This window comes from Gekko japonicus, unplaced genomic scaffold, assembly GCF_001447785.1.
Source record: "Gekko japonicus isolate JY-2015 unplaced genomic scaffold, Gekko_japonicus_V1.1 scaffold2803, whole genome shotgun sequence".
Lineage (NCBI taxonomy): Eukaryota > Metazoa > Chordata > Lepidosauria > Squamata > Gekkonidae > Gekko > Gekko japonicus.
In genome coordinates, this window is record NW_015160308.1 from 189,136 (window position 1) to 216,421 (window position 27,286).

Genomic DNA, 27,286 nt, shown 5'->3' on the forward strand with positions numbered 1-27,286 from the left:
AAAGAAAACAGAATGGAGGGGAGGATCAACCTAGACAGGTGGAAGTGGGGGAGGGCAGTGGGCAGCACTCAAATACCTGCAGAAACAATTCTACTTTTAGAGAGGGTTAGCCATTAAAAAGTGGACAAGAACAAAGAATCGCAGTTTAAGGAGTTTTGGTAAGTGCGGGGCAACAGTGTGCTGGGAGCGGTCTGAATGCAGGTTCCTGTAAAACAAATGCAGAGACAAGAAAAAGCCCCGACAGAAACCAGAAGTGAAAGCGGGAGGGAATGCAGAATGGAAGAATAGGATGCACTCAGAAACGGAGGCAAAATACGGGTGCGGAAAGGGCCTTTGCTTTGCTGGATGGCTGGGATAATGCCTGGAGAGCGCTCCTTGGAGATATCTGAAGGCAGTAAGGCTTAAAGAAAGATTTTACTTAGAAACAGAAAGGTGCAATTATTTCATTTTTCTGTGTTTCTGATTGTGTGATTTACGCCTTGTGCAACACTCCTTGGACTAATACATTTGCTTTGTGTTTTGAAGCCGTGTCTGGAAATTACTGATGGAATGTGGGTGCACCCCAGAAGGGAACCCTGAGGGTGAGAACCTTTGGAAGAGAACTTCCACCCTCATAAATAAAAAAGGGGAGTCCGCCCTGCCTGCTTAACTGCGGCACTGGTTGTTTCCCATCCAAGGCAGCAGGTCAGGGCGGCTTCATCCTTACACTGTGGAAGAGGATAAAATGACTCTAAAGGTAAAGGTAAAGGTTCCCTTGCTCGAAAGCCTGTCTAATCTGACTCTAGGGTTGCGGTGCTCATCTCTGTTTCAAAGCCGAAGAGCCAGCGCTGTTCGAAGACGTTTCCATGGTCATGTGGCCGGCATGACTAAACACCAAGGCGCATGGAACGCTGTTACCTTCCCACCGAAGTGGTACCTATTTATCTACTTGCAATTTCTTGCTTTCGAACGGCTAGGTTGGCAGGAGCTGGAACTAGAGACGGGAGATCACTCCATCATGTGGCACCCGGGTCTCGAACTGCTGAACTACTGACCTTCCACAGCCTGCAGTTCAGTGTCTTAACCACTTGAGCCACCGCAGCTCCACATAAACATAAACTGACTCTACAACTGTGCAGATGCAGAGGGAGGGCAGACACGTGGAACAACTGTGCCCAAATAGATTTCAGTGTTTGTGGACTGACTGCCAAGAAAATCAGGAGCAAGTTGAGTGTGCAGAAAAGCCTGTAGACCTGGTGGGGTAGAAAGTAGTCCTTATGTCTACTCTGACCCATTCCTCTAAGATGGCCATATTCCCTTCATTTCCTGGCTCTCCCTAGTCCCTCCACTTCCCTTGGCTTCTCCTACGTATCATGCACTTTCCCACACCCTATTCAGCTGAGTTCCTTACCGCTCCAGCTTTGCCTCTGGTCGTGCCCAGGCAGCAGAATCCAACATCGTGGCCTTGGAAGGCAGCAGCAGACTCATCCAGTTTCTCAAAGTCAACAACTTCTTGCCTCTGGGAGGCGGGGCACAGGGTAAACCAGAAGAGAAAAGAAGCCATTAAGAAGCTCAGATAACGAAGCTGAGACGAGGCCTGCCTGGGAAACTTGCCCTCAAACCAATCTAGAAGGCTTCGCTCACCTCCAGATGTGTGGGATCCAAGTGGCCAGGGAAACACCCTGAGAAAGAACATTGCTATTTACAGGTGGTATTTACCCCTCTGGCATCCCAAGTGCAGGCAGTCCAGCTGTTCCTCAGACCTGCGTGAGCAAGCTTTCACTTGCTCTCCTCCAGAGGCATCAGGAGTCAGGGCTGGATCCTACCACTCCGTCCAGCTGCAAGGGGCCTTCTTTAGGCACAAGGCGCTCGCAACTTTAATGCCAGCAGCTCATTGGACTCATTGGACTCCACAGCTTAGAGGAAGCACGGCTTCCAACCCTCCCATTTCTGGACCAGCAGGCATGTCTCTCTTAGCAGCTGCTTAACACCCAGAGAAACATCCTAACTTAGTGCTGCAACCCCCCCCTCCCAATGGTGGAGACAGGAGACCCTCACTCCCAGGCCTCACTCCCTGCTGTCAACCAGCTGGCCAGTGGGGGGACTTACCCGGAGAGAGAGGGAGGCCCAGACAACAGTGCTTGCAACATGGCAACATCACTTTCGGAATGGGAAAGTGATATCATCACACCGGCAATGTCTAGGCAACACTGGTATTTGGGTGAAAACTCTATTGTAGAAGACATTATTATTATAGAGTTCCCCCCCAAAATACCAGAGTGTTGCCGTGATGTTGCAGTGTGACGATTAGGGTTGCCAGATCTTACCTGGCTGCTGGTGGGGGAGTCCAGCCCTGCCCCCAAAGACCCCCATCCCGCCCAACGTGCACAGCGCGATGATGTCAACCGGAGGTGACATCATCGTGCCGGGCATGTCAGGTGAGATTCTCTAGCATTTGGGCAAAAAACGCCATGGTCACCATAGAGTTTTTGCCCAAATGCTAGAGCGTCCCCCATGGGACGTGCCTGGCACCATGACGTCACCTCTGGGTGATTTCATTGCACTGGGCACGTCGGGCAGGATGGGGCTGCTTGGGGGCAGGGCTCCCCTTACCGGCCAGCTGGCCAGCAGTGGATTGGCCCCCCGAACTTGGAGGAAAACTGCCACCATCAGGGAATGGCAACCCTAGTGACGATGTCACTTCCAGTGCACACCGAAAGTGACATAGCCTCATCACTGGTAACATCGCTTGGACCTCCCTCCCACTCCTGGTAAGCTCCCCCTATCCCACGCCAGGAGTCACTCTGGTCTTCGGATCAGAGTGATGTAAACGTCGGAGGCTATTTGCTACGCTGTTTTCTTATTTGAAGCCTGCTTGTTGAATTAGAGTTGCCAGAATCTGGCAACTCTACTTCAACTTGTTGTTGTTCAGTCGCACAGTCGAGTCCGACTCTTCGCGACCCCATGGACAATCTCCCGCCAGGCTCTCCTGTCTTCCGCCGTCCTCCGAAGTTGGCTCAATTTCATGTTCGTTGCATCGCTGACACTGTCTAACCATCTCATCCTTTGCCGTCCCCGTCTTCTTTGACCTTCAATCTTTCCCAGCATCAGGGTCTTTTCCAGTGAGTGCTCCCTTCTCATTTGGTGGCCAAAGTATTTGAGCTTCAGTTTCATTATCTGGCCTTCCAGGGAACAGTCAGGGTTGATTTCTTTGAGGATTGACTGATTTGTTCTTCTTGCAGTCCAAGGGACTCTCAAGAGTCTCCTCCAGCACCATAGTTCAAAAGAATCTATTCTTCGGCGCTCGGCCTTCCTTATAGTCCAACTCTCACAGCCATACATGACTACTGGGAATACCATTGCTTTGACCATGCGGACTTTTGTTGGCAGGGTGATGTCTCTACTTTTTATCATGCTGTTTAGGTTCGCCATCGCTTTCCTCCCAAGGAGCAGGCGTCTTTTAATTTCATGGCTGCAGTCACAGTCTGCGGTGATCTGGGATCCCAGGAACGTGAAGTCTGTCACTACTTCCACGACTTCCCCTTCTATTTGCCAAGGAGTGATGGGGCCGGATGCCATGATCTTAGTTTTTTTGATGTTGAGCTTCAAGCCCACTTTTGCGCTCTCCTCTTTTACTCTGAGCAAGAGGCTCTTTAGATCCTTTTCACTTTCAGCCATTAGAGTGGTATCATCTGCATATCTGAGGTTGTTGATCTTTTCCCCAGCAATCTTAATTCCCGCTTGTGATTCATCCAGGCCAGCATTTCGCATGATGTACTCTGCATATATATTAAATAAGCAAGGCGACAATATACATCCTTGTCGTACTCCTTTTCCTATGCTGAACCAATCAGTTGTTCCATATCCGGTTCTAACTGTCGCTTCTTGGCCCTTATACAGGTTTCTCAAGAGACATGTGAGGTGGTCTGGTACTCCCATCTCTTTAAGGACCTGCCATAGTTTGTTGTGATCCACACAGTCAAAAGCTTTAGCATAGTCAATGAAGCAGAAGTAGATATTTTTCTGGTACTCTCTTGCTTTCTCCATAATCCAGCGAATGTTGGCAATTTGATCTCTAGTTCCTCTACCTCTTCGAAACCCAGCTTGTACTTCTGGTAGTTCTCTATCCACGTACTGTTGAAGCCTAGCTTGTAGGATCTTGAGCATGACCTTGCTAGCGTGTGATATGAGTGCAATTGTGCGATAGTTTGAACATTCCTTGGCATTGCCCTTCTTTGGGATTGGAATGTATACTGACCTTTTCCAATCCTGTGGCCACTGTTGCGTTTTCCAAATTTGCTGGCAAATGGAGTGCAGCACTTTAACAGCATCATCTTCTAAGACTTTGAATAGCTCAGCTGGAATACCATCACCTCCACTAGCTTTGTTGTTAGCAATGCTTTCTAAGGCCCATTTAACTTCACATTCCAGGATGTCTGGCTCGAGGTCAGTGATTATACCGTCGTGGTTGTCAAGGACATCGAGGTCTTTCTTGTATAGTTCTTCTGTGTATTCTTGCCATCTTTTCCTAATCTCTTCTGCTTCTGTTAGGTCCCTACCGTTTTTGTCCTTTATCATGGCCAGCTTTGCATGGAACGCTCCCTTGATTTCTCCAACTTTCTTGAAGAGATCTCTAGTCCTTCCCATTCTATTGTTTTCTTCTATTACTTTGCACTGTTCATTCAGGAAGGCCTCCTTATCTCTCCTTGCTGTTCTCTGGAAATCTGCGTTCAGTTGGGTAAATCTTTCCTTTTCGCCTTTGCCTTTCGCTTTCCTTCTTTCCTCTGCTATTTGTAAAGCCTCATCAGAAAGCCACTTTGCTTTCTTACATTTCTTTTTCTTTGGGATGGTGGTGATTGCTGCCTCCTGTACGATGTCACGAACCTCTGTCCATAGTTCTTCAGGCACTCTATCTATCAAATCCAGACCCTTGAATCTATTCTTCACCTCTACTGTATATTCATCAGGGATGCGATCTAGGTCAAACCTGAATGGCCTCGTGGTTTTCCCAATTTTCTTCAGTTTAAGTCTGAATTTTGCAATGAGTAGCTCATGATCTGAACCACAGTCAGCTCCAGGTCTTGTTTTTACTGACTGGATAGAGCTTCTCCATCTTTGACTGCAAATTATATAGTCAATCTGATTTCGGTGTTGCCCATCTGGTGATGTCCATGTGTAGAGTCGCCTCTTAGGTTGTTGGAAAAGGGTGTTCGCTATGACCAGTGTGTTCTCTTGACAAAACTCTGTTAACCTTTGCCCTGCTTCATTTTGCTTTCCAAGGCCAAACTTGTCTGTTATTCCAGTTACCTTTTGACTTCCTACTTTAGCATTCCAGTCCCCTATGATGATGAGGACATCATTTTTTGGTGTTAGTTCTAGGAGGTGTTGTAGGTCTTCATAGAACCGGTCCACTTCAGCCTCTTCTGCATCAGTGGTTGGGGCATAGACTTGGATTACTGTGATGTTGAATGGTTTGCCTTGGAATCGGACAGAAATCATTCTGTCATTTTTGAGATTGTATCCCAGTACTGCCTTTTGCACTCTCTTGTTGACTATAAAGGCCACACCATTTTTTCTACGAGATTCCTGGCCACAGTAGTAGATATAATGGTCTTCTGAGTTAAATTCGCCCATTCCTGTCCACTTTAGTTCACTGATTCCTAGGATATCGATGTTCAGTCTTGCCATCTCATTTTTGACCACGTCAAGCTTACCTTGATTCATAGATCTTACATTCCAGGTTCCTATGTAGTATTGTTCTTTGCAGCATTGGACTTTCCTTTCACCATCAGACACATCCACAACTGAGCGTCCTTTCGGCTTTGGCCCAGCCGCTTCACTCTTTCTGGGGTTACTTGTACTTGTCCTCTGCTCTTCCTCAGTAGCATATTGGACACCTTCCGACCTGAGGGGCTCATCTTCCGGCGTCATATCTTTTAGCCTTTTGATACTGTCCATGGGGTTTTCTTGGCAAAAATACTGGAGTGGGTTGCCATTTCCTTCTCCAGGTGGATCACGCTTGGTCTGAGTTCTCTGCTGTGGCCTGTCCGTCTTGGGTGGCCCTTCACGGCATAGCCCACAGCTTCATTGAACTGCGCAAGCCCCCTCGCCACGACAAGGCAGTGATCCATGAGGGGGAAAATTGGCCATAATGAGTACCAAATAACCAAAAGGTTAGATTTATGTTTTAGTCAGAGTCTTGATGTAGAAATCTGAAAACTTACACTACACAGGAACAGGTATATCCTTAAGCCAAATAGATATTTACCAGCTAGCAAATATGAGTTGTAATTGTCTGCATATGCACCCACGTTTTGCAACTGGGGAATGTTACTGTTTTAGTTATGAATATTGCTGAAGTCTGAGTTCTATCTTCCAGCTACTTACAACTTATTTACCTAGTATTGTTCAATGCTCCACAGCAAATCAAAGCAACAGGTGGAGAACTGTCTGTTTCTATTCTTCTAGTCTTTGAACCTTTGTGGTATGGATTATGTTAGATATTTATAAAATGTCACAGCATTCTGTAGGAGGCATTGCCCCCCCCCCCCACCCTTCAGGCTTTGCCCCCCATAATGCAGGAGAAGCGGCTTGAACGAGACAGTCTTGTACAATCAAAACAGCATGCTTTGTGGAAAATAAAAACATGATTAGATGACCGCTGTGTGTCTATTTTGCTTCTTTAAGAGCTACCAACATTTCACTGTGGGGAAGAGTAGTGGATGTGACGTGGTTTAGGTCAAATATAGTTCACATTCCACTGTTAGGTCAGTGTTGCTTTTTTAATATGTCTGTATCCTGTTTGTGGTTTTGTTTTCTTTTTTAAAAAATGTATTATGTTGGTCCAATTCCCCTTCTCCATTCCTCCCTCCAAGCATACTGTTACACTTCTTGTTCTTTCTCATAAAAAGTTCATTTCATAAAGGCTTACTCATGCAGTCTTCTTTGGAAGTCATTTCATTAATTTCTTGAAGAACATGCATTTGTTGTTCAGTCGCATACATGCATGCAAACTTCTCCCACTCCCGAGAAGTTTAAATTGTTGAGATGACTTCATTCTGAGACACAGTGGCTAAGATTTAAAAAAAAAAAAAAAAAAACTTGAACCCACTGTTGCAGTATCTGAATAGACTGTCCAGTGAGGAAAACTGCAACCTACTGTAGATGGCTTTATTACAGAGGGCAGTTAGTTGTTAAATAACAAATAATGGCAGTGCCTTGTTTTTGCTGTCAATGTCAGTGTTAAGATTCTCAACTTTCATGTGAAAAAACCAAGGTTCTTGCCCATATGGTTGAAAAAGAAGCATAGAAATGTGTTAGAAGTGTCTGCTGAGGGCTCAGAGAGCTGGGTAGGGTTTTCAGCTGTTGTAGGGTATGCCTTTGATTCCTTGTTCTTCAGTCCCTGACTTTGTTCAGTTTCCAATACTCTTGCAGTTGTGTCCCAGAAAATGAGAGGGGTATTATAAAAAACACCAAAAATAATTAAGCTACCAAAAGTGGTCGATTTCTTTGGGGGTGTGTGTTAAGTTTAATCACGTTGCTTCCAACTTATGCCGACCCTATGGATTAATGTTCTCCAAGACATCCTGTCATTATCAGACTTGCTCAGGTCTTGCAAACTGAGGGCTGTGGCTTCCATTACAGAGTCAATCAATCTATCTCATGTTGGTTCTTCCTGCTGCCTTCAACTCTTCCTGGTATTATTGTTTTCTTATTTCATTATTGAATTCAGACTTGATATGATCTAGAACCCCCTTATTTGTCTTTTTAGTGATCCACGGTATCTGTAAAATTCTCCTACAGCACCATATTTTTAAATGAATCAACTTTCTTCCTGCCAGCTTTCTTCATTGTCCAACTTTCACACCCGAACACAGTAGTGAGGAATACTATGGCATGAATTGACTTGATCTTGGTCACCAGCGACACATCCCGACCCTTAAGGATCTTTTCTAGCTCCTTCATGGCTGCCCTTCCCAGTCTCCATCTCTTTCTAATTTCTAGGTTGCAGTCTCCCTTTTGGTTGAGGATTGAGCCAAGGTATTTTCTGCCAGTGTGATGTCATCTGCATATCTCATATTGTTAATGTTCCTTCCACCAATTTTTACTCCGCGTTTATATGAATCTAATCCAGCTTTCTTTATAAAATATTTTGCATATAGATCGAAGCAGCCCTGTAGCTAAGGAGTTTTTGGGGAGGGGGCCGGAGGGGTTACAGCCCAGGGCATCACGGTATCCACCGAGGCAGGGGTCGGCAGCCATGCGGGGTGGCGGAGAAGCAGAACGGCTCCGGCGATGGGGCAGAGAAGACGCCTCCTTCGCAAGGTCCATCGGCGATCACGACGAAGCAGGACGGCGAGAGAGAGTGGGACAGGATGGCTCTGGGCTCCTCGCTGGGCTCACTCCAGCCTAGGTGATAGCGTTGCTTCTGCCACCGCATCCAGCGCGGGGCTTGCCAGCTGGCTGGCTGCTCCTTTGGCGTGCCTGCAGGCTCCCCGGCCGCTCGCCTCCTGCCTACCCACTGTCCCTGGGTGCCCCGGGCTGCCAAGCTGTGCCCAGGCTGGCTCCCTCCATTGCAAGTGAGCAAAAGCGGGGAGGGGAGGGAAGGGAAGGGAAGGGGGAGTGAGCCAGGCTCCTCCGGACCTGGGCAAGCAGGCAGGCACGGCATGGCGGCTTCAGCAGCAGCCCCAGTCTATCTCCGAGCGGGGGCACTTGGAAGCCCTGGCTACATGGCACACGCGGCAGCTACAGGGCTTGGACAGGGCCCCTCCTCATGCACAGGTGCGCTGCTGCCCTCTTCTTGCTGGCTGTTGGACTGAGGGCAGCGATGGGGGGAAGGGAGGGGGAGCCGAGGAATGGAGAGGGGCCCGTAAAAACTGTGGGGGCTGGGCCCCGTGGTAACTACGGGCTTGGATCAGAGATAGGGAGATTAAATACAAACTATGGGGAGGGAGATTGAAATGGCCACAGTTAAGGTATGTGAGGATGAAGTACACAATGTGATGATTAATCATTATGTAAAGAAGTAACTGCTTCCAAGGTACAATCCTATGCATACTTTCATGTACAAAACTTTATCTGTGGCCCCTTGACCTTGTTCTTCAGGGTTGATCAGATCCTCGAGTTACCCTAAGGCAGGGCTCTGGGCCTGTGAACTTTGTATCCAGAAGTGAACAGATGGCGAGTCCCAGGAAAGGATCCTTTAAATGTAACAAAATTTTATTGAAGACAGCTATGCATCCTAAGTTAACCACCCTTCACAGTCATGTGACGTTAGGTTGGCCAGACCCAGTTGCATGTGAGGACTGCCCAAGCAGGCGGCTCAGCTGGACAGCTCTGCTGCTGATGGAAAGCAGAACTTCTCTGACCTGTTTTTGCTCTGCACACAGCAACCCCTTATCCCAAATGCACAGATGTACAGACATTTGACAAACCTAGCATCAGCACAGTACAGACAATGCAATTACAAGCACACATGGTAACACAGCTCTTGTCAGAACTATGGCTTGCCCAAGGTCATCCAGCAGGTACAAGTGGAGGAGTGAGGAATCAAAGCCGGTTCTCTCAGGTTAGAGTCCACGCGCTTAACCACTATACCAGACTGGCATTTAGGTGATAAGCCCCTGGATTTTGGGTTTTTAAAATCCTTTAAAAAATTCTAACTGTTAAATTGTAAAGGCACCAGGCTACGAAGTAATGAATTTGTGTCTGGTGTCGACACCTCTGCCTCCACACTTACCCCAAGGGACTGCAAGCCCCACTGAAGATGCGCTATGCCAGCAAGCCCCGAGGCTGGGGGAGTTGTCTGTCTGGTGTCAGCAGACCTTGGTCTTGATGGAGTCTACTCAGGAGTCAGCCAGCTTGAAGGAGCCCAGCCGGCTCTCAGTGGTGTGTTCAGCAGCAGAAGCCAACACACCCAAATTTCTACCAGAGATGCCCCTGGCACCGAGACCCAAGGGAGTAAAGACGAAGGGCCAGGGAGAGCTGACAGCAAACTGACCTTCTTAGAAGAGGTCGGGCAGGGCAGCCATCTCTTTAAAGAAGTCCAGGGGGAAGGCCAGTGAGCTCACCAATCCAAGGCAAGTATCCACGGGCCCAGATGCCTGTCACTCCCCAGGACTGAGTTGGGGAGGGAGGATTGGCTGAGCCCAGGGTTGGCCCGCCCTTGGGGAAGCATTTAAAAGGCGTGCCCAGGAGCGGCCAGACCTGTTCCCTGGCGGGGAGGAATGGGTAATTATCAGAGCAGAAGGTGGACACTGGGTGAAGAAAAACCCTCTTCTCTTGCCGTATTGTGAGTTTCTGTTCTGGGACACTTGCCCAGCTAAAAGGAACCCTGGAGGGTGAGACAGCTCTCGACGCAGACTGAACCCCAGAGGAACCTAAGAATACGTTTCCTTATAGTTAATAAACATAAGTTACTTTTAATTGCTTTGTTCAGCTTGTATATAAAAGATACATTTAGCCTTGTAGAAATTATTAATATGTTAACAGGGCTCTTTTTGTAGAAATAGCCCAGCAGGAACTCATAAGCATAATAGGCCACACCCAACAGCAGGAACTCGTTAGCCTATTGGGCCACACCCCTAACAGCACAGCTCATTAGCACATTAGGCCGCACCCCCATGTTACCAGAAGTGTGGTCATCCAGCCACACCCATCTTTTGCTTGTTATTCTGTTTACCTTGTTTGTTGTCAAAACCCAGGGCTTTTTTGTAGCAGGAACTCCTTTGCATGTTAGGCCACACACGCCTACTGTAGCCAATCCTAATGAGTTTCTGCTGTTGGGTGTGGCCTATTATGCTAATGAGTTCCTGCTGGGCGTGGCCAACTTGGGAGCCAGCCGGAACTCCATTCCTGTGCGTTCCTGCCCCAAAATAGCCCTGGTTATGGAAAGACTTCCCTACCATACCTAATGGATAAGTCGGCCCTGAATATCCCCCTCTGTTTATAATTCCCTCTAAGTGGAAAAATTGTACATGGGGTTGCCAGCTCCAGACTGGGAAATACCTGGAGATTTTGAGGGTGGAGCCTGAGGAGGGTGGGGTTTGGGGAGGGGAGGGACTTCAATGGGGTATAATGCCATAGACTCCACCTTCCATGGCAGCCATTTTCTCCAAGGTGACCTGATCTCTGTCACCTGGAGATCAGTGATCCCTGGAGATCTCCAGCAACCACCTGGAGATTGGCAACTCTTTGTACAGAATCTGAAGGGCTAAGCTAAAAGTTTTCTCCCTAATGTCATTTCTTTTTTAAAAAAATGCAGGGTGTTTTTTGAGGAGGAACATTAAAAATGTGTCAGACCAGGACTAAGGGGAAAGCATTTCTGACTTTAGATGTGCCCTTGAAAGTAAGCCTCCATGAGAGCCGGTTTTGGAGAGCGTTGCAGGAGAGCAGGGCCACAAAAATAAAACCCAAATACATGGTTGAGGCCTGGCAGTGAAAACAGGCCTCATGACTAAGCTCACGACCTGAGGGGAAAGGGTGGGGAGACAAACAGGAAATGCCAAGGGTGTGGCGGGGCCAGGGGCATTGTTTCCCGGTTGTTTTGGAAAGCTGTGTATCACTTAGAAAGCAACAAACACCTAAACTTACAGAACCAACTAGGTGAAACATAATTAATGGAAAGGGAAATGGCCGCTGTGGAGGACTGGGACAGGAAAAATGGTACCAGGGTGGGTGAGTCTGGGAAGACCTGGGCTTCCCAGTCCCCATGGGATTTGTTCTTTCTCAAAACATTGCATTTGGATATGAGTTTTCTATAAGCAAGAAATTGCAAGTAGATAAATAGGTACCACTTCGGTAGGAAGGCAACAGCGTTCTGTGCGCCTCGGCGTCTAGTCATGCCGGCCACATGACCACAGAAACGTCTTCGGATAGCACTGGCTCTTTGGCTTGGAAACGGAGATGAGCAACACAACCCTAGAGTCGGATTCGACTGGCTTTTGAGCAAGGGAAACCTTTACCTTTACTTTACCTTTCCATATAGGAGGGGCTGCAGTGGCTCAGTGGTTAAGATGCTGAACTGCAGACTGGAAGGTCGGTAGTTCAGCAGTTCGAGACCTGAGTGCTGCGTGATGGAGTGAGTTTCGGTCTCTGGCCCCAGCGCCTGCCAACCTAGCAGTTTGAAAGCAAGAAATTGCAAGTAGATAAATAGGTACCGCTTCGGTGGGAAGGTAACAGTGTTCCGTGCATCTCGGTGTCGAGTCATGCCGGCCACATGACCACAGAGAAGTCTTCGGACAGCGCTGGCTCTTCGGCTTGGAAACGGAGATGAACACCACATCCCTAGAGTCGGATTCGACTGGCTTTCGAGCAAGGGAAACCTTTACCTTTACCTTTCCATACAGGGTTTTTGGTACAGCTCAGTTTATTAACTGCATTGGGTTTTCCACTCCCTTACACACGATATCATTTGCTGTCACTCTCCCATTTTTAAAAATAAAGTTTCCCCCATATTTTGTTCAGGCACAAAACCTGGGGAAAACTGGAATAAAAACTGGGAGAACAATGACCAGCTAGGGCTTTTAAAAGCTTGTTAACCCCTCTTTATCCAATTTACCCAATTTCTCCCTTGAAATCTGACAATCTGTTTCGTTCCCTCTTTTTAGGAATTGGAAGTCAGTTGCTAATGAATTCTGTTTTGATCAAAGAGAAATTCAAAGATAGGAGGGGCAAGAGAAATCAAAGAGAAATCAAAAAGAGAAATCCCTCTTTCAAAAGAGAAAGAAAAGAGAATAAGAGGGATCAATGGCTATGTTTAAAAAAAGGTTATAAAAGAAATCCTACTCACCATAGCAACACTACAACCAGCAAATGACTCTGCTCTCCTCTTTCCTCTTTCCAAAGAAAACAAAACAGCTGCCATAATAGTTCCCTCTAAGCTGAGTTGGTGTGAGCTAGCTCACAGATTTTTAGCCTCCGGCTCACAGATTTTTGTTTTAGCTCAGGAAGGATGGCTCCAAAGCAAACTGATTTTATGCAGCAGCCAAATCGCTAGCTCACAACTTTAATGCCAGTAGCTCACAAAGTAGAATTTTTGCTCACAAGACTCCATAGCTTAGAGGGAACATTGCCATTATCAAATCTTGCTGTCCCCTCTCCTTCTTCCAAAGAAAACATGTTTGCCTGCTGTTCCCGTATCTTAGTTTCCACTTACCTTCTTCCAAAGGAAAAAAGTCAACTGCTGGTATCATATATTGCTCTCCCTTCTCCTTCTTCCAAAGAAAACATGCCGGCTGCTGTTACCAATCCATTTGGGTTGGCTGGCAGGAGCAAACAAGATACGCGGGAATGGGCAGGCTTGCTACTGGTTTATCCACGTGGGCTGAATGTGGCAATTTTCACAGCACAGTCTTCCAACCATCCATCCGTCTCTTGTAGTTTGACTTATTCCATCTAGGGTAAGACACGCAATATTCACCCACAGTTGTTCTTCATTTTTAATCCACTGTTGCCCGCCAAGCTTGGGAAAATGATCACACAGTTTAATGCTCCTCAGCCACAAGTTTAAATGTAGGGCGTCAAAACAGCACACAAGACAAGGCAGTTTCATACAGGTGTGTGTTTATGATGAACACACAGAGTTGCCAACCTCCAGGAGGATATGAGTAAGCTGACAGAAAGTCACGAAAAAGTATACGTAAAATGTAAAACATTAAAAAATATATATTAAACGTTTGGGAATAATACACGATATGAGAGCAATAAATTTCATCCTCGTTCTCCTTTCAACCCGAATATATATGATCCTTGTGTAACAGCATCTGAAAAGGCGGTATAAAGAGAGACATTAAAATGGTTGAAGCTACTTTTCAAAAATCTTGGAATAACCTGTCAAAATTGGATTCTGAAGCATTAAAGGGCTTGGCTGAAGATGAAAGTATTACTATAAAGCCTGCGGACAAGGGTGGAGCGGTGGTTCTTTTAAATAGGAAGAATTATTGCCAAGAGGTGGAATGCCAACTATCTGATAAGGCAAGTTACTTACCTATTGAATATGCTCCTACTAAGATAGCCAGATTAATAAAGATTGTTTTGGATGAGGCTGGATCTATGGGGCTTATTAAAACAACACATATAGATTTCTCATGAAGGAACATCTGAGAATTCCAGTAATTTATATCTTGCTTAAGATTCACACATCCAGATTTCCACCTCCCGGACGCCCAATTGTTATCAGGGTCCAACTCATTATTGGAGCCACTATCTATTTTTGTTGATTCATTTTTGCAGCCCTTTGTTTTTAAAAATGGGATCATATATTAGAGAAACGAGATATTTCATAAGCGTTGTTGAAAATTTACAGATTCCTAATCAGGCTGTTCTAGTCACAAGCATTCCTTATGAGGAGGCACGTGGTGTAATTGAGAAGACTTTAGAAGCATGTGATGATTTGTATCCCCCAATGTTTTTTCTGTTCGAATTGGTAGAAACAATTCTTGGAAAACAACAACACTATTTTAAATTTCAGAAGGATTTTTATCTACAGATTTGTGGGGCAGCCAATGGGGAGCAGTTTCCCTCCCAGTATAGCTAATCTTTTCATGGCTGATTTAGAGGAAGAAAACTTTTGCAATCCATATTATAACCTTTTTTTTGATCAAATTATTCTATTTAAACATTATATTGATGACATGTTTTTGATCTTTAAGGATGACAAAGAATTGCCCTTCTTTTTTGAATGGATAAATGGGGTGCATTTCAATATTAAATTTTCTAGCCACTTTGATAAAAACTTGGCACCTTTTTTGGACACTATGGTATATGGCACAGAGTCCAATCATTTGGCAGTTTGCACCTACAGAAAACAAACTGATAAAAATTCATACTGGCACTTCCAGTCCTTCCACTCAGCCCACCTCTGTAAAAATTTGCCCTATGGCCAATTTTTCTGTTTGATTAACTCTACTAAATTAACAGATTATTTGAAAGATAGCAGAGATATGGCAGATGAGTTTAAAAGTAGGGTTTATCCAGAAGAGGTGATACAGAAGGCTAAGAAAAGAGCAGATAGGACTAACAGGGAGGAATTATTAGACTAGACCAGGTAGGATTACACGTGGTTTAGTTTATACATCCCTGTCTAATAAAACAGGCAGAATTCTGATTCGACATTGGCACTTAATAAGTGTTCCTGAGTGTGAAGAATTACCCTATGTAGGCTTCAGAAGAACTAGGACCATCAAAGACATATTGGTGCATTCTGGCATGAATTCTACAGGTAGAGCAGAGAGGGAACTAATGGGACATCATAGGTGTGGTAGATGTTTGATCTGCCCTCAAGCATTGGAAATTAGTGAATTCACACCCAAACGGGGGTTCAAAGATTTATTTGCGGTTTTTCTCCACTTGTGCATAAAAGAATGTGGTATGTGCTATAATCTGTGATTGTGGCTTGATGTATATTGGAAACACTACTTGCCCTGCTGTAAGAACTAGAATTTTAGAACATCAGAGTAGAATTTGAACTAAAATTATGGAAGCTTCTCTTGTATCTCACTTTATTGGAAAAGGGCATAATTTTGACAGCTTTAAACATTTTGTATTATACAAATATGTGGCAAGAGAATCTTATGATGAAACAGAAAAATTTACTCAGAGAGGAAGGAGTTTGGATTTTCAGACTTAACATGGTCACACCCAATGGTCTGAATTTAGCATTGGATTATTCATGTTTTTTGTGAAGCTTAGGAAGTGTTATAATTGTGTACATAATTGTTTATATAGCTATCTATCACATATGAATGTTTGAGATTATTCTAGCAGGTTTTATCAGACTTGTAGCTTTAAGAAGTCAGGGAATACTGCAATTGAAACAACAGGTGTTGATTTACATTGACTTTTAAAAAATGTATCAACATTTGTAATGTTAACCACAAAACATGAAGGTGAATGTCGACTGATGAGAGAACTTCTTGGAATTTTGTATTTGTATTGGAATAGTTGTATAGTAAGTATGATATGGTAAGGAACTTTTAAAATGGACTATGATGTATATGGTTGTATTGATTATAACATTTTAACATCGGAGTTGGAGTCCCGACCTTGAGGAAATGAGGAGTGAAATGGGTGTTCCAAGTTGACTCCCCATCGCCGGGACCATTGACTTTTCTACTGAGTGGTTGATGGAATATGAATTTTTGAAAAGGATACCCAAATTGTCTGAACAATATTGTTCACTGAAATTGTGAGAAGTTATTTTCTTTTGGGACTTTTCCAGTACGTATCGGCATACCGTTGGATTGGGACAGTAATATGATTATGTGACTTTATAAAAGCCTAATTTGTTCATGAATTACTCAGATTTGAAATTTATTGCATATAATTGAAACAACATTAGTAATTCGGTCATGACTGCTTTTGCTTCTGTGATGTTAACCTCCAGGAGGAGCCTGGAGATTTCCCAGAGTTACAGATGATGTCCAGATGACAGAGATCGGTTCCCGTGGAGAAAATGGCTGCTTTGGAGGGTGGACTTTGTGGCATTCGATCCCACTAAGGTCCTTCCCCTCTCCCAACCCCACCCTCCCCAAGTTCCACCCCCCAAAAAAATCTCCAGGAATTTCTCAACCCAGAGTTGGCAACCCTGTGTATGCATATGATACACAGATTTTAGGCATACATGCAGTGAAACCCTTTTCACTCTCCATTTACTATGTGCCGCTTTTTAAGAGACTGGAAAATAATCTAGGATCTGGGATTCCATTCGGGTGGGATGAGCAGTAGATAACCGTTTTTTTCTCTTCTGGCTGTCAGAAAAGGGATGTTGTAGTGTATCCAGCCCTGACATGGCCGGGCATGTCCGGACTTGTCCAGGGACAAAACCTCAAGCTTCGCGCCTAAAGACAATGGGCCAGTAGGAATCCTAGCCGGCCCAATCAAAGGGCTAGGTCCCAGACCGTGAGGCCAATAGGCCTCTCGGTTACTGTAAATAGCCTATAGGGAAGTGGGGTGTGTGTTGTGGTGGTGGGTTCTGAGGGAATATAAGCCGGCCTGCGAGCCGGCCAAAGTGTCTTGTTCCTGACTGAATAAAATATGCTTTGCTGGAATCACTCTCCGTCTGCGTACTTTTCAGATGTAATACAATGAAATAGTCCAGGAGACACTTTTATCAAGGGAACAGGATTGTAGCCTATTCCGCTGCTTATTGTCCATCTTCTCTTACAATGCTCTTACAGCATTGTCTTCTACTTCCATAATTGAAGCTGCCTTATACGGAATCAGATCATTGGTCCATCAAAGTCAGTATTGTCTACTCAGACTGGCAGCGACTCCGCAGCATCCCAGGCTGGGGTCTTTCACATCACCTCTTGCTTGCTCCTATAACTAGAGATACCAGGGATTGAACCTGGAATCTTCTGCATGCAAAGCAGAGGCTCTTCCACTGAGCCACAGCCCCTCCCGTTTTCTTGTATGTTTTATTAAAAAATACTTGTAGGATGTGAAGGTTGAGTGTATATTGTAATCAGCTTGATTAGAGCAGAGAGGAAATACTTGGGGGCAGAAAATTAGCATCTGTAGTGAGATAAAAATCCTGGGTCCTTATTCAGTCTGGGCGGGGGGGGGGGGGCCTGCCCTTAACTTGTCTCCAATTCAATCTGGCCTCCCCCCCCCCCCCCAATCGGTCAGTCACTCTTATGTGTCTGTTGAGGTATAATTTATTTTAAAGTATTTGGTGTATTTTATTGTATTTATTTTATTGCATTTATTGTATATGTTTTGTTATTCTGCTTTTATGATGTACATCTGCATTCAGCAGATTATTATAGGCTGGAACCTGCCCCGAGCCAGCTTTGCGGGAAGGGCAGGATATAAATTGAAGGAAATAAATAAACAAACAAACTCCAGTTCAGCAATCTTGCACTGGAATGTCCATGTAAAAATTTCTTTGTCTGATGAAGGGAGCTTTGACTCTCAGAAGCTTACATCCTGAAACTCTTGTTGGTCCCTAAAGTGCTACTGGACTCAAATGTAATTGTTGCAGACCAACACGGCTAACCCTCTGAAATGACCTCCTACCATGGAGATCAATGGATTAAAAAAGCAGGTAGAAGTATAATTGGAACCATGCTCCTGACTTTCACACATACAGACTGTTGGAAGAGAAGGACCAGACGCTGTCTCTTAGCCTTAGCCTTGGGGGGGAGGGGTTACAAAAGAGTCAGGTAGACAGACAGGCATATTGTGAGTTTCCTTCCTGTTTACTCTTCTGCCACTGACCCTTTGATGGGATACTTTCAGGAAATTGCTTCCTTCCTTCCTTCTGTTCACACTTCTGTCTCGCACACACACAAAGAAGGAACACATTGCTCTCCAACTTTGCATCATGGATGCCGGAGAGGCATCTCTACATCTGCATCCATCCTAGATAGTTTAGTTGGATCCTATCACTATCTCTCACCTTTACTATCTAGAATGGAGTTCCCTAAATAAAGAGCTTTTTATTAATCTGAAACTGACAGGTGGCTCTGTGTAACTCTGTAACTTTGCCAGCACATGTAGAAGAAAGAGAAGCTCTGCGGCTTTATAGCCTTTAGTGTGCTCTGCTACAATAGAATACAGATTACTCGTTTACTATACCCGTGAATCTATATATAATGAATTAGGAGGTAGGGGGAGAGCTTCCAAAATGTTTTAACTGGCATGTATTACATTTTGCCTAAAGCAGCATCTATGTTTTAGCTTAAGCAGAGCCGGCATTTGGCAACCTAGTACATGTTTTTGTGCATTGGGTGGGGTTGGGGCAGAGCTGGAGGAAAGATGAGCTTGGCGTGATGTTCAAAGGTGATCAAGACATATAGAATTGGCAAATATAGCGCTGCTGAAGCATCCTGTGGCACAACCAGGCAGCGGAACCAGTCATTCCTGCGTGTTGCGCAACGCTGACACCCACATGCTAATGAACCCCTAATTAATCTCCGAAACCCTGGCAATTAAGACCAAACTGCGAAGCCCGGCTGAAGCAAGAGGGAAGGCAAGCAAGCGACAGAGGTTTCGAGGTCAGTAAGTAAAGATTGGGGACGAAGGCTAAACGCTGGAGGAATGCGGGACGGGTTGTGCTGCGCATCGGATGTCATGTGTTTTGCACGGCAGCTGGAAGCTATTAAGAAGCGTGCAAAAGAAAGGAGCAGAGCTCCAGGTGAAGAAATCCTATTGCCTCAGATGGGCTGTAGGAAGGGCAGTCTTGAACCTTGTGCAGCTGAGATGGTGGTGTGCCTATTATTTATACGCCACTCTTCCCCTAGGACAACAAAACATACCATCTAGTCCTCCTTTTCTCCCCAGTGCAGCAACCCTATGGGGGTGGGGTACCTAAACTGTGTGTGTGTAAGACAGAAGAGAAGAGGAGATTGGATTTATATATGCCCTTCACTCTGAAGGAGTCTCAGAGTGGCTTACAATCCCTTTCCCTCCCCCTCCCCACAACAGACACCCTGTGAGGTAGGTGGGGCTGAGAGAGCTCTTTTGAGGACTGCCCTTAAGGGAACAGCTCTGAAAGAACTTGTGACTGACCCAAGGTCACACCAGCAGCTGCATGTGGAGGAGTGGGGGATCAAACCCGGTTCTCCCAGATTAGAGTCCGCACCAAGGTAACCTGGCAAGCGTCATTGCTGAGTCAGGATCGGAACCTGTCCTGGTCTCCCTCTCTAATTACTATGCCACATCAGCTCTCCTGAGCATTTGAATACATAAGGATGGTGACGTGAATGTAAATAGACTTGAGTGTAGGAAGGTGCACTGGGTGTTGAGAACGTCTAGGGGTTCTTCACAAACGGAAGGTGTTTATATATGGGAGCCAGGAACTTCTCCTAGACGATGTCATGCCTTAATTTTCTGGAAATAGAGATTTGAGATATGGAAAGGTAATATTTTTCATTGAGGGCTTCCCTTTTGTCACCATAGCTTTCTCACAGGTGTTTCCCACATGGGATCATCTTGCTGCTGAGAATGCCCATACAGTGAAGGGCTTTCACAAGGCAGCTTCCCCAAATTTCCCTTTCCCCAGTCCCCTGAGGTTGCTAGTTCTCACCCTTTTCCATCTTAAAAAAGCAAGAACAACAAACAGCTATTGACATATTGTTTGAGGGTTACAGACATCTGTGTATCAAGTTTCATTTGTTTAAAATGTAAGTCTCTTGTGCTTTATAATGTTACAACACCGTATTGATAGGTCAATTGCTGATTATAAAAAAATCCCCCCAAACTCGTTGGTGGCAGGGGGAGGGAATGGCCATTGTGGAGGGCTGGGACAGGGGAAAATGTCACCACGGCAAAACTGGTTTTGGAGGGATTGCAGGAAAGGTGGGGGGAAACCCAAGAGGTCCAGGGAAGCACCGTGATACAGTGGGGAAGCGGGGGTGGGGGATAGTTGCTCACTAATAGTACTCAAGGCAGTGCAAACAACCCATGTCTGTCTGTCTCTCTGGCCCGTCTGTGCATGTTGGTTATAGTATGTCCATGCATACATGCAGTGGGTAAATGTATGTGTATTAGTGATTGAATCCAGCAGGCCAGCTCAACCAAGGCCATGGGGCATGAATCACAGGTAGGGTTGCCAGGCACGGCACTGCCATTGGCGGGAGATGGGGGAGGCAGGCCTTTATCACGGGGGTGGGGATGTGATCACCGCCACTGTGCAATGATATTGCTTCCGGTGCAACCCAGAAGTGCCAACATCATGCCTCAGCAACACTCTTAATGCTCGCACAAAAAATTCGATGGAAGCTATAGAATTTTTGGACGAGTGCTAGAGTGTCACACCAGCATGATGCTGGTGATTCTGGGTTGTAGTGGAAGTGACATCAGCAGGGCCGGCTCACTCACTAGGCGAACTAGGCGATCGCCTAGAGCGGGGCGGCTCTTAGGGGCACCAAACTGCACCCGGCCCCGTACTCTGGGAGTTTCTTGATTATTTGTGTTTTTCATTCTTCCTAAAATACATTTATTTTTTAAAATTGGTGGGCGCACGGGGGGGGGAGAAGGGATCCTCGCCTAGGGTGCAAAATAAGCTGGAGCCGGCCCTGGATGAGCTCCCCCTCACTGGCAGTCTTCAAGCAGCAGCTGGACAAGCCCTTGTCAGGGATGCTCTTGGGCAGACCCTGCTTCCTTCCTTCCTTCCTTCCTTCCTTCCTTCCTTCCTTCCCATGCCATAGGATGCTCTGCAAGAAAATAGGAGGGTTTAAGACATTGCCTGCCACTGAGCATATCCAGAACACAATTTTGAAATGGTGTAGAACCTGACTTCCCATCCCTCCACTCTTTGAATTTCTCTTTTGATCAAGATGGAACTGCTTTGAAATGGGCTCCAAATTCCTAAAAAAAAGAGAGAGGAAAAGGACTGCTAGATTTCAGAGAGAAGTTGGGTAAAGAGGAATTAAGCGGAATTAAGAGTCCTCTTAACAATGCTAATGTGTATGTGGGGAGAAGACTTTGTTTTTGACAGGAAGTTGGGGTTTTAAGTGGAGATGCTGGGGATTGAACCTGGGACCTTCTGCATGCTAAACAGAGGTTCTTCCACAGAGCCACAACCTCCCCTCCCACCTTTAAAGACCCCGGTAAAGGAAAACAGGAAGAAACAGCCATGACTATTTCTGCCCATCCCTTCCTTGGTACTTTCATCAACTGCCCTCCCAATCCTGCTGTGGCAAGCAGGACTGGTGCTGGGAAGCTGATGGGAAGGACTGGTGGCCAACCAGATGTGGAGAGGAATGGATGGGGAAGGCCTTTTCCCAGCATACTGAGGGACTGAATAGTATACGTCAGTTGTTCACATTGCAGCTTGGCAACCATAGTGAAAATGAACAGGAATCTCTCCTCTCTCCTTATATATAATTGAATAGTGGGTGCCAAAGTTCTAATTCTAAAATGCACTCCCTTAGTGTATGGCTGATGGCACTGCTCCTCAGCATATATCACCACCAATCAGAAGGCAAAGCCCGGGTCCCGCCCACACCACAACTGCTGCGACAACCTGGTCTTTTGCATATGGAAGCTGATTGGACTTCACTCCATTCCACACCTCAAACTCCCCTCCCCGCAAGGCAGTTGGAATGTCAGTTGCATATGGAACCTGCTGTATTCTGGTGGCGTGCAGGTCCCAGATTCATGTTTTAAAAGCAGACTGACACTGTTTGCCCAAAACCAGAGCACTCTCCCAGAGCCTCTATCTAGATCTCATATTTATTTCCACAACGGGCCTTATTTCTAGTGTATGTTATAAGGGTTTGTGACTCAAGTACTCAGTATGGTTTCCTTAATGTGGGAAATATGCCTTCTGCTCTGAAGGTGTGTCATAATTCTTTATTTACGTAGAATAGTTACTCCCCACTTTTTTTTGCCTAGCAGGGACCCAAAGCAGCTTAGAACAGCTGAGAAATACAACACAATAAAGTCCAATACAATGAATTACAATACAACGACGTTTAAAGAAAAGAAACAAACAAAAAAATAACCATCTGTAGCCTGGGCCAGTCCTGATTGAATCCAGTGGGCCAGCTCAACCAAGGCCATGGGGCATGAATCACAGGTAGGGTTGCCAGGCACGGCACTGCCATTGGCGGGAGATGGGGGAGGCAGGCCTTTATCACGGGGGTGGGGATGTGATCACCGCCACTGTGCAATGATATTGCTTCCGGTGCAACCCAGAAGTGCCAACATCATGCCTCAGCAACACTCTTAATGCTCGCACAAAAAATTCGATGGAAGCTATAGAATTTTTGGACGAGTGCTAGAGTGTCACACCAGCATGATGCTGGTGATTCTGGGTTGTAGTGGAAGTGACATCAGCAGGGCCGGCTCACTCACTAGGCGAACTAGGCGATCGCCTAGAGCGGGGCGGCTCTTAGGGGCACCAAACTGCACCCGGCCCCGTACTCTGGGAGTTTCTTGATTATTTGTGTTTTTCATTCTTCCTAAAATACATTTATTTTTTAAAGATGTGGGGGGGACGGGGGGGGGGGGGGGGGCAGAAGGGATCCTTGCCTAGGGTGCAAAATAAGCTGGAGCCGGCCATCAACAATTGCTGCCCCCTCCTATTTTACTGGCCTATTTCTACCCGCTGACTGGTTGTGCATTGGTGGACAGTGCCCAGAATTGCTGGGACTTTGCCTGACATAAGTGGGCATTTGGCAAGCCTAGCCACCCACCAAGAGCTTTTTGGCTTCTGCCCTTCATCTTGACCTGGACAGCGCAGGCAAGCCCGATCTTGTCAGATCTCAGAAGCTAGGCAGGGCCGAGTGTGGTTAGTATTTGGATGTTAGACCACCAAACAAGTCCATGGTTATGATGCGGAGGCAGGCAATGGCAAACCACCTCTGAATATCTCTTGCCTTGACAACGCTATGGGGTCACCGTAAGTCGGCTGTGACTTGACGGTATTTTCTACCACTACTAACTTCAGCCTGCCACATTCAAACTTTTCGTGAAGAGACAGGAAGGTCAAACTGAAGCTCAGGTGTTACCGCTGGCTGCCATATTTCCCTCCAATCTACCTTCCCTGAGAGCCAGTTTGCTGTAGTGGTCAAGTGCGTGGACTGGGAGAACCAGGTTTGATTCCCCACGCCTCCACTTGCAGCTGCTGGATGACCTTGGGCAAGCCATACTTCTCCCAGAGCTGTTCTTGAAAGAGCAGTTCTCGAAAGAGCTTTCTCAGCCCCACCTACCTCACAGGTTGCCTGTTGTGGAGAGGGGAAGGGAAAAGGAGTTTGTAAGCCGCTCTGAGACTCCAAGTGAAGGGTGGGGTATAAATCCAGTCTCTTCTTTATTAAGAGAGCCAGTTTGGTGTAGTGGTTAAGTGTGCGGACTCTAATCTGGGAGAACCGGGTTTGATTCCCCACTCCTCCACTTGCACCTGGCTGGATGACCTTGGGCAAGCCATAGTTCTGATAAGAGCTGTTCTTGAAAAAGAGCAGTTTCTATCAAGAATCCCTGGCACCCATGACACCATGAGCCTTTTTGGTGGCTCAAACATTCGCTGCCAGAGCTGGCCCCTTGAGGCTCAGCTAGAGGCCGGCATACGCTTCCTGGATATCCGCTGCAAACTGGAAGAGGGCCACTTCCTTATTTACCACGTCAATACTTACCAGGAGGCTGACTTTTCCACTGTCCTCAAAGTTACCTTGAGCTTCCTGAAGCGGCACCCGCGGGAGACAGTCCTCATGAGAGTCAAAGAGGAACTCCCCATTCTCCCCGATGCAGATTTCGGGCCCCGTTTGCGACGCTACCTGGATGAAGAAGGCCAAGGCCAAGTTTGGGTGAAAGAAGCCATTCCCACCTTGGGCGAGGCACGGGGGAAGATTGTCATCTTGGAGGAGCTGGAGAACGAGATCCTGGGGGTGCCCTACGAGGCCCTGAGCGTTGGCGACTCCTGGCACGTTCTCTCTGCAGAGTCCAAGTGGGATCGAGTTTTGGAGCACCTGGATACGGCAGAGACCACTAGCCATGCCACTCTGCACCTCACCTTTTGCTCCGGCAATGGGCTCTTCACCAACCCCGAGGAACTGGCCCAAGACATCAACCAACGCTGTTATGAACATCTGAAAGCCCAGGCTGGGAAAGCGGGGCGGTGGGGTGTGGTGATCATGGACTTTCCCGGTGCAGGACTTATCAGAAATATTGTGGAGAGTAACCTGGAAACGGGGAATGATGACACAACGGCTCGGTTGTGATGAAACAGTGACTCACAGGAGAAGAGGTTCTGCAGCATTCTGGACCAATGCCGGGGGCTGCTTGGTGGTAGTTTGAGTCTACTGAGACTCTGCTGGGGTTTCTTCCACCCTGTCTGGAAGCCAAGCCCTCTGCTGAAGAGGTCCTAGTTGCAGATATGTGACGGTGGGTGGTGGTTATGCAGTGTTGCCTAGAATTAGGCTATTGCTTTAATGCTCGGTGGTGGGCAATGTTCCCTCTAAGCTGTGGGGTCTTGTGAGCAAAAATTCTACTTTGTGAGCTACTGGCATTAAAGTTGTGAGCAAGAGATTTTGCTGCTGGATAAACTAGTTTCCTCTGGAGTCATCCTTCCTGAGCCAAGACAAAAACCTGTGAGCCAGAGGCTCAAAAACTGTGAGCTAGCTCACACTAACTCAGCTTAGAGGGAACACTGGTGGTGGGTCTGACCAAAGGACTGCCTTGCTCGGGGTTTGGCCACTGGAATGAAATTGGATGACGTATTTTAATCCTTGTGTTTGTCCCAGGCTTGGGAAATAGCTTCATTGTTTTATATTTTGTGTAACAGTCCCCCCGAGACCTGGGGTGATTTCCCACAAGCGCTGCTCCGCGTTCACTCTTCTCTTTGGCCCGATGGTACGTGTCAATTTCACACAAGCTGCTGCGCGGCTGCATTTTGCCTCGCAGCTTCGTGCGATTTCCCCCGTGTCTACTCAATCCTGTTTTTTGAGGACTGAGTAGACGCGGGGGAAATCGCACGAAGCTGCGGGGCAGAATGTGGGTGTGCAGCAGCTTGTGTGAAATTGACACGTACTATCGGGGCAAAAGGGAGGAGTGAGCGCGGAGCAGCACTTGTGGGAAATCACCCCTGGTTAAAAGCCAGCAGTGTATATCTAGCCGGCATGTAATTTTTGGGGGGGTTGGGATTTGGGTGTGTGAAAGAGTACCTTTGCTTTCATATAGCTGTCGTTCCATTAACAACTTCAAACAACATTTGGTTTGGTGTAGTGGTTAAGTGTGCGGACTCTGATCTGGGAGAACCGGGTTTGATTCCCCACTCCTCCACTTGCAGCTGCTGGATGACCTTGGGCAAGCCATAGTTCTCTCAGAGCTGTTCTCTCAAGGACAATTCTGGAAAGAGCTCTCTCAGCCCCACCTACATCACAGGGTGTCTGTTGTGGGGGCGGGAAAGAAAAGGAATTTGTAAGGTGCTCTGAGACTCCGGTGAAGGGTGGAGTATAAATTCAATCTCCTCCTCCTCTTCTTCCTCTTCTTTTTCTTCTTCTTTTTGCAAATTATTGAGTCCTAGAGTTAGAAGAAGGCTCCTAGTTCCCCTAATACAAGCTTCTGCTTTATGCAGAAGGGCAAAAGCTAGAGCATCCTCAACAGATGAACACAGGAAGCTACCTAATTATGAATCAGAATATTGATCCACCAGAGTAATTACTGGCTACACAGAACTGACTCTGTCTCAGACAGAGGTCTTTCCCATCACTTATAACCTGATCCTTCAATGCAGACACCAGGGATTGAACCTGGGACCTTCTGCATACCAAACACATGCTCTGCCACTGAGCCAAACCTCTCCCCAGATGGATGAGCAGGCTCTGCTTGAAGACTTTCAGCGAGAGCCCAAGGTAACTGGTTCCACTGACAATCTGCTCACTTCTCCTTCTCATGTTGCTTCCTCTCCTTTTCAGGTGAATCTACCAACCATGGATCAGACGGAGTCATTCGATAACACTCCTCAGCCTGTTGCTTCCCTCCCTGACTGGATGTCCGACCTACCTGACCACCTTTCCATTTCCAGGATCTCAATCCCTGGCACCCATGACACCATGAGCCTTTTTGGTGGCTCAAACATACGCTGCCAGAGCTGGCCCCTTGAGGCTCAGCTAGAGGCCGGCATACGCTTCCTGGATATCCGCTGCAAACTGGAAGAGGGCCACTTCCTTATTTACCACGTCAATACTTACCAGGAGGCTGACTTTTCCACTGTCCTCAAAGTTACCTTGAGCTTCCTGAAGCGGCACCCGCGGGAGACAGTCCTCATGAGAGTCAAAGAGGAACTCCCCATTCTCCCCGATGCAGATTTCGGGCCCCGTTTGCGACGCTACCTGGATGAAGAAGGCCAAGGCCAAGTTTGGGTGAAAGAAGCCATTCCCACCTTGGGCGAGGCACGGGGGAAGATTGTCATCTTGGAGGAGCTGGAGAACGAGATCCTGGGGGTGCCCTACGAGGCCCTGAGCGTTGGCGACTCCTGGCACGTTCTCTCTGCAGAGTCCAAGTGGGATCGAGTTTTGGAGCACCTGGATACGGCAGAGACCACTAGCCATGCCACTCTGCACCTCACCTTTTGCTCCGGCAATGGGCTCTTCACCAACCCCGAGGAACTGGCCCAAGACATCAACCAACGCTGTTATGAACATCTGAAAGCCCAGGCTGGGAAAGCGGGGCGGTGGGGTGTGGTGATCATGGACTTTCCCGGTGCAGGACTTATCAGAAATATTGTGGAGAGTAACCTGAAAACGGGGAATGATGACACAACTGCTCGGTTGTGATGAAACAATGACTCACAGGAGAAGAGGTTCTGCAACATTCTGGACAATACCGGGGGTTGCTTGGTGGTAGTTTGAGTCTACTGAGA

At 46.7% G+C, this 27,286-nt stretch overlaps 3 protein-coding genes across 3 annotated transcripts in view; 2 read left to right on the top strand and 1 right to left on the bottom strand.

Moving 5' to 3' along the window:
• LOC107114875 (oxidoreductase HTATIP2-like) overlaps positions 1-1,543 on the bottom strand; it is an 11,979-nt gene extending 10,436 nt beyond the window's left edge. The window contains exon 1 of the mRNA XM_015416483.1: positions 1,391-1,543. Coding sequence (XP_015271969.1) covers positions 1,391-1,543 — 153 coding nt within the window. The remainder of the gene's footprint in view (positions 1-1,390) is intronic.
• An 834-nt stretch (positions 1,544-2,377) lies between these two features.
• LOC107114885 (1-phosphatidylinositol phosphodiesterase-like) lies at positions 2,378-24,644 on the top strand. Its single transcript, XM_015416494.1, has 2 exons — positions 2,378-2,417; positions 23,884-24,644. Exons 1-2 carry the CDS (start codon positions 2,378-2,380, stop codon positions 24,642-24,644), a joined length of 801 nt encoding a protein of 266 aa, XP_015271980.1.
• Positions 24,645-26,231: 1,587 nt separating this feature from the next.
• LOC107114896 (1-phosphatidylinositol phosphodiesterase-like) lies at positions 26,232-27,200 on the top strand. Its single transcript, XM_015416505.1, has one exon. It carries the CDS (start codon positions 26,232-26,234, stop codon positions 27,198-27,200), a length of 969 nt encoding a protein of 322 aa, XP_015271991.1.
• The last annotated feature ends 86 nt before the right edge of the window (positions 27,201-27,286 follow it).

Bases quoted from the DNA above. Each gene is read 5' to 3' on its own strand.
- LOC107114885 (XM_015416494.1), top strand. From the start codon at position 2,378: ATGTCAACCGGAGGTGACATCATCGTGCCGGGCATGTCAG. The intron at 2,418-23,883 runs GTGAGATTCTCT...TTCTTGAAAAAG, and splicing joins CATCGTGCCGGGCATGTCAG to AGCAGTTTCTATCAAGAATC.
- LOC107114896 (XM_015416505.1), top strand. From the start codon at position 26,232: ATGGATGAGCAGGCTCTGCTTGAAGACTTTCAGCGAGAGCCCAAGGTA.